The 7,352-nt window shown below is 33.1% G+C and overlaps 1 protein-coding gene across 1 annotated transcript; it reads right to left on the reverse strand.

Moving 5' to 3' along the window:
* Positions 1,658-6,265, reverse strand: LOC107624923 (protein CHAPERONE-LIKE PROTEIN OF POR1, chloroplastic). The gene is made up of 5 exons (XM_016327411.2): positions 6,075-6,265; positions 3,928-4,094; positions 3,633-3,736; positions 2,562-3,015; positions 1,658-2,176 (listed from the first exon to the last, which is right to left on the reverse strand). Exons 2-5 carry the CDS (start codon positions 4,071-4,073, stop codon positions 2,020-2,022), a joined length of 861 nt encoding a protein of 286 aa, XP_016182897.1. The 5' UTR covers positions 4,074-4,094; positions 6,075-6,265; the 3' UTR covers positions 1,658-2,019.

Consider the following 7,352-nt stretch of genomic DNA (forward strand, 5'->3'; position numbering starts at 1 on the left):
AATAATAAATGTGAATGCAATTAATCATTTTTCCTAAATTAATACAAGAGGACCAACTTGACTCATAATTATAAAACTCGAAGATCAAAGAACAAATTGAGTCCTATATCGAGCTTAAATGGTCCTTAGACCTTAGACATCCCCAGTAGTTGTGAAAGAGATACCAATAGGCGGCAAATGATTATTCATACAGCATATCTTCTTTTAGCTCTTAGATATATACTATAAACCAATTAAAATAGAATATGTGTTCTTTTATTTTGATCTAAACATTTGTTCCTTTTTTTAAAGAAATCATTTAGAAAACACTATCTTCATTTTGGATACCATCAAATGATCAAAGTTCCCGCGCGGGGGGGGGGACCTCAACCCTATTAATGTGAGAGTGGTCAAATCCACTCCTGAGTGCCCTCCAGGCTCCAAACACCATGTTACTTTCAATGCACAACATTTTCTATCATGATTTTCTTTAATATTTTTAATGCTAAATTTTTAAGGAAATTATTTGTAAATATGAAATTTGTTTATTACGTGTTAGAATATGAAAATTTATAATTATTTACAGCAATATAGAAATAATCTCCAACAGATTTATGATTATTTTATAGTCATGAAAATTTGTTTAGACATATGTTGGAATGTGGAGATTTATGATAATTTACTTCGATATAGAATGCCTTATAAATTATAATTATAACACACAACAAAACTAAGTAACATCTAAATAAACTGGATGTAGTCTGTCACTATGTATCTCTTGATGTCACAGCATCAACTTTTAGCTCATCCTATAAAATCAATTTCTAGAGTATACATACAAATCAATTTTATTGATTATTACACACCTAAGGTTGTCTAAATCATGTTTTAAAAAGAAGCTTGAATTAAAACGGAATCAATGATGGTGAGATCTACATACCACCATTAAGAAGTGTCAATAAGACAACAGAATGCTATAACGTCACTTTTTTTCTCCCCCGTATCTCCCAAATCCAACAGACTAAGAACTAATTTATCACAAATTAGAGTTCCATTTAAAGATTTACCACTATCCAATGAGTTCCTGTATACACATGGCTGGATTTCGAACCGCCAACACTTGCACAAGCAGACGAATGAACTAACTACTAGACCATCATAAGTTGGTTTGCTATAAGGTCACATTAATAATTAATAATAAACATCATATACCCAAAACTCTAACTACATAACCAATTGCATCCATGACAAGCATACCGCAATAAAATAAAGCTAACTGACAGCAAAATGTCATCTATTCAACACAAATCCAGACCCAAAAAACAAGCATGAAAATTCACAACTCAGCATATTTTAGTTTCAATGCCACCTTGACAAATAGAAAGTAATAATGAATTTCACAAAACGTTTGGATGCATTCAATGAGATAGAAATACAAAGACAATAAACCCAAAATTATTTGGTTGTGGATAATCCCAAAAGTGGGGACAAAAAATATTTGTCTTTGTATTTTTATCTCAACTATAATTAAAAAAGAAAAAGAAAAAGAAAACTAATATAGTTCGGTGTAATTTGCTCTTGATATAACAATAATCATAGTTACAAGCATCATTCATGCCCATGTATTGTATAATAAATTAATAATACTAAACGACTTGAGAAATATGACTATCTAAAGAAACTAAAAGAATGCTATGTTAGGGACTTGGGTACCGTGAGATGCCCAAAGTCCCACATCGAGTAGTATGGATGCTTGATGTTGTATTTAAGGAGAGTGGTTCTTCCCTCTTAAACTTAACATGCTAGTTCCCATTTCCCATACCCCATATCCTGGAGATTAACATATTTGACTGGCTCAACTCAAAATTACCATACCATACAAAAGAAGTAACAAAATCCTGAGGATGATAGTGATAAATTACACAGTAGAAAAGAAAGGCTCCCCGTAAAAATAAGATAAGCAGTATAACTTTTTGCAGATTTCCACTGAGAAAACCGTTCTAGTGCTCAAAATCTCAGTTCCATATGTAAATTAAGTAATTACCTAAGATAAGTAGATGACACCCATAATAAAACATACGTTATCAAGGATGTCGTCACTTCAAATGCTCGTAGTCCCTTGATCAGAGGTATAGGAGGAATCACTGACACCATCAAGAAGGTCCCCAACAACCAGGAAGCAACAAATGCTCCAGCCCTATATGAAAAACAAGATTTAATTATAATGGATACCTTATAATAGTATCACATGTAGCAATGATATACATGGTGCATGCTTAGGGTAACCATTTTGTTCATTAACTCTGAAAGAAGCCATATCATATATATATAGAACTCGTCTTAAACATTTCTAATCAAGTCACCATAATGTACAAATATTTTTCAACTAGAGGATTCTAGTTTGAAACTTTTGTGTGCTATACAGGACCATGATAAAAAAAAAATTTGAATAAAACTATAAAAAAACCCTAGAATAATTAATCCTAGAATGTACTAAATCATGGATCTAAAGGGAATGCAATGAAATCAAGTATATTCTAAATAGATTTTGAAGATTTAAACATATTATCATTTTTACATACCCATAAAGGAAGGCCCGGATCTTGCTCTTCAACCGATCATACACAAAATAAATTGTAGCCACCAGTGATATTGCAACCTGAAGTGTTGGCCCATCCTCGGTTGGAAATAGAACAGTTAGAACTCCGAGAACCAAGAATGCCAACGATGTTTTGATAATGAACTTCTGGGATGGAGTTTGAAATCTGTTTCTTACAGCCTGAACATATTTGGATTGGTTCACCTCCCTCATTTTTTTCTTGATGTCAATTTTTGGGTTCCTCCTCTCATAGAACTTCTGCATGATTATCTTGTCATGCGCTGATTCAATGGCATCAACACTAGGTTTGTGCCCTGCATATTGTTGGATTAAAAAATTTCTTGCTGCTTGAATCTCGTCTTCTGAAGCTTCCTTGCTTATTCCAAGTCGTTTGTATGGATCCCTCACATTGATTCTTGGGAAAACAGCTGAATTTGCTGCAACATAATAAGGTTGAGGGCTAAACAATCATCTTATTAATTTCAAAGGATTCAAAGCATTATGATTCATATGCATAAGATGGAAGATAAAGTTATTAGTTATCATATTGCACAGATTTCCAGCAAAAAAGAAGATGGAAGAAGAAGAAAAGAAGAGGGAGCAAAAAGAAGAGGGGACAGGAAAATAGTAATTTGAGGTAAAAAAAGAAAAGACGTGAATTTAGAAACAATATTATACTTTATCTTAAGACCCCAAGCTTCTCAGACTCCCTAGCTTCCTAAGTATAATTCTTGTTTATGCAGGTTCAGCTTCTAAGACATGCTAAAGCTATGGGTGATGAGCTTAAACAATGACTGATAAAAAGGGTTTGCATCAACTTAACTAAATGACAAACAAAAACACTGAAGTATCCTGCCTTGTATACGTGAGAGAACAAACTTGTATGATATCATACAACCAATGTTGAAGTAAGCTTTATTTTCACTGAAACTGGTGCATTGGGAGAAAAAAAAAAGGGCACCAACTAACTCACATCTGAAAATATTGTGCCTTACAGTGAAATTTGTTATATCACAACATCTAAAATTATAGAATTATCAAGAATCAAAGTTACCAGCAGATTCATTTGCCATATCACCATATGAAGCATCCATAGCACTTTTGACCAAGTGAACTCGTCGTTTATTGAGGTTTAGTCTAGAACACAACATATTGGATCTGTGAAGTGGCAAGTCGTTGAAGTTGTATATTAGTTAACATTTAACAAGGCACAACCCAGTCATCAAGGATCAGTACAGTTTGGTGTTAAAAATTGCATAGAAGCTAATTATTACTTTTTACCACTGTTTTTATCCCAAACCAAACTAGCCCCAAGTGATAATAACAAGAACAGACTATATGTCGAGTACCTTTCCTCTTGGAGAAACTCCTTTTCTTGTTTACGTTTCCCAGCCCCAGAAAAGGCAGCAATTCGAATACGCTGAGATCCCAAGTGACAAGTAGGTAGTTGGAGACAACATCCTGAGGAAGAACTACTTAATCCCGATAGTCTCATTGGTGCAAGAACTCCTTTAACCTAAATATCAGACCAGAAATTGATGTTTGAAGCAAAGAGAACAAAAAAGATACACCAGATACATAAGATAAACAGGATTTATAAAGCAATGGATGCAAGCATATCATTTGTGTGAACAGTGACTAAGATTGCCAAGCTCTAAATGTTACAGATTCATAACCATTTTCGTTCAACTTTCTTTTTGCTGTGAATGAGTATGCAACTAGTAAATTATTTTTCTCCCAAACTTCTCAGAAGTAAAAGCCATTTAACTCCTGCTTGAGCCAAACTGTTTACAACTTCTAACCACTTCATATAGTTGTTCAGAACAACAAACACCTTCATTTATCAACTCGTTATTATTTGAATTGCTCATCGCCACCAGACGCATAAGATAACTATGGAACCACAAACAATTAACGTTATTATGGATGCCAATTAACCCCTACAATTGAGAAGGACAATTCCGTTCTACATTGCCCCAATATCAAAACACAATCAAACTAATTGCACCTAAAGTATCTAACTCTGACAAGTAGAAACCATCAGAAGCTGACTCATCTACTTACTATCCTAAAAAGTATCCCTTTTCCCGGCAAAATTTATTGAAATTGATTAATTTTCCCTCCAATCTTTCAGTCTTAAAGTGATTTGATCAATGCCAATTTTTTTATTTCTTTTTCCTTTACTTGAATACCACAATATATATAATATATAGTATGTCATAATAAAAATAATAATAATAAATGCATTCCTGGCTATATATGAGGCAAGGAAACTATCATTGACAATGGTCTTTTCATCACTCCTAAATAAATTATTTTACAAGGCATATCTTGTATCAGCTTGCCCCTACACCTTGAAAAATTATAATTTTGTATTTCTTGGATAAAGTAAAATCATAGTGTGAGAGAGCCAGTGTAGTTGTAGTAGCACTAATATCTGAAACACATATGTAACTTCCAGAGAGAAAGAGTATCAAGTAGGGGAGTGCAGAAGAAATTTCTATACTCTTGCTTTTATCAAATAGAAGGCACTTCATACGTTCTTTTTTCAATCTCATTTTTTTATATGGAAAAGTATAGGAAGACAATGAGTTTAGTGAATAATGCAGTTATGCATATGGTAACCTCCCTTTTCCACTTGTGATTTCCGTAGGAGTGTAGTGTGTTTTTACCTTATTGGACCAATTTTAAAGCCCATTGTCCACATTGTTTACGAAAGTCATTGTCTACCTAACAAAACCGTTTTTATATACATGCATCTTTATCATATTTTTCTCCATAATGATCATCATATATACTCTCATGTAACAAAAATCCAAAATAAATAAATAAATAAAAGTTTAATTTTGATACATTGACAATATAAAACGTTTTATGGAGTTATCTAATCATATCTATTCTTTTAGATGACCATTCACGCGTCAATATAAAAGGTAGTTACTTTTCCTGATGTGGTGTTACATAATTGGATGCATGTATAAAACTGTTTTTTATCTACGGTACACCAAAATTAAATTCTTAAATAATGCCCCAAAACAAACTAAAACATGAGATTAAAATTGAGCTAATTAAATATTTGGCATTAGATAAGCGGAGTATGTTGTCAACACTGCAAAATCAGTATATCAACTCATCACATGCCAATTTTTCTTTTTATCTCTGCAAATACATACCATAAAATAATAATGTACATAGATATATGTATTGAATTTCTCTAATTCCATTTGACTCATGGCAATTGGGAAAGCCACCCATTTTGAATATAACCATTGCCAATTCAAATTGAGAAACATGGAGCGAGTAAAGAGATGCACACAATTACATAACAGATAAGATACACAAGCTTTTCATGACAGTAAAAATCATTATAATAGAAGTAAAATTGAAACTTTAGCACAAAAATTTCACAATATGTGAAATAGAAGTAAAATTGAAACTTTAGCACAAAATCCCCATAGCATAAAAATAGGTAAGAAGAAAAAAAAAAGAACCGAACCAGAGGATAGCAGAGAAGCAGTGGTCAACAGGGGGTTAGAAAGGCGGAACAGAGACGACGGCAGAAGAGAGGCGACGGCGGAACAAGCGACGGCGGAGGAGGGATTGGGCGGAGGGGTTTTAAGTGGAGACACTTGGGTCCGGTTTTGGCAGTAAGTTATCGTTTCGGCCACCAAATAGCTGCAATACAGGTTAGGCTTCTAAGCAGCCAAGCAGGTATGGGCCAAGCCCATTCCGCAAGGGATTGGGCCAAGCCCATTCCGCAAGGGATTGGGCCAACTTTTAGTCCATACGTATTTAGGATTTTAGGAAATTAATTATTTTTTATTTATAATTTAATAAAAAGCCTTGTGCATATAGCAACCGATTGGTTAGCAGCAAATCATTAAATGGAGTTTAGTACCGCAGCAGATTAGTTCTTAATCTATTGGATTGGGAGATACCATAAGAAACCAAAATAAAAAAAATACTATTAAAATTTGAGGAAAAAAATCTATTATTATTTACTAACCCTTTTTTCAAATTTTTCTAATTATTTTTCCATCCACTAGAAAAAAGGTTGCCAGAAGAATTTACTTAATGTAAAATTATAAAATTTGGATCTAAATAATTATTCTTCTTTCTTTTACGTAGATTTAAAAGAAATGTTGAAATTTGATTTTTAAAGTATTTTTTTGTGTCTCTCTATATTTGGTATATTTTGTCAAATTGATATTATATTTAGAGAATTAAAATATTATTTTTTTAGAACAATTTATTCAAAAATGATATCTTTTGGAGTCAAAATAGTACTTTACTTTTTAAGTTGATAAATATTTTATTTTACAAAGTACTTTAGTGGTTTCTTTTTTTGTTTGTGAAATTTGAGTTAAGGCTTATTTTTAAAAAGTTTGAGAAAACAATCTTGTAACATTGTTTTGTAGTAGGATTCTCAACTATTGTTGACGATTAGATGGAGACAAGTCTCCGTAGAACATTATATATTATAATGCATTCTCAATGTGCTAGAGGCATTGCAACACCCTGATGACTCTGAAGGATGTATGAGAATTGATATGATTGAATCTCTGATTAAAGAGGCATTTAAAACCGAGAAACTTGAGGATATCCTGGAATCTTCTTCTAAGGATGCCTTGCTTGAGGCTGATGATTCACCACCTCAGGAGGAGAAATTCCACATGCCTAGCACAAAGGAAGGGGGCGCTGAAGCTTGAGTTAAAGCCCTTGCCTCCATCTTTGAAGTATGCCTTCTTGGGAGAGCAAGATACTTATCCGGTGA

This window comes from Arachis ipaensis, chromosome B01 (genome assembly GCF_000816755.2).
Source record: "Arachis ipaensis cultivar K30076 chromosome B01, Araip1.1, whole genome shotgun sequence".
NCBI lineage: Eukaryota > Viridiplantae > Streptophyta > Magnoliopsida > Fabales > Fabaceae > Arachis > Arachis ipaensis.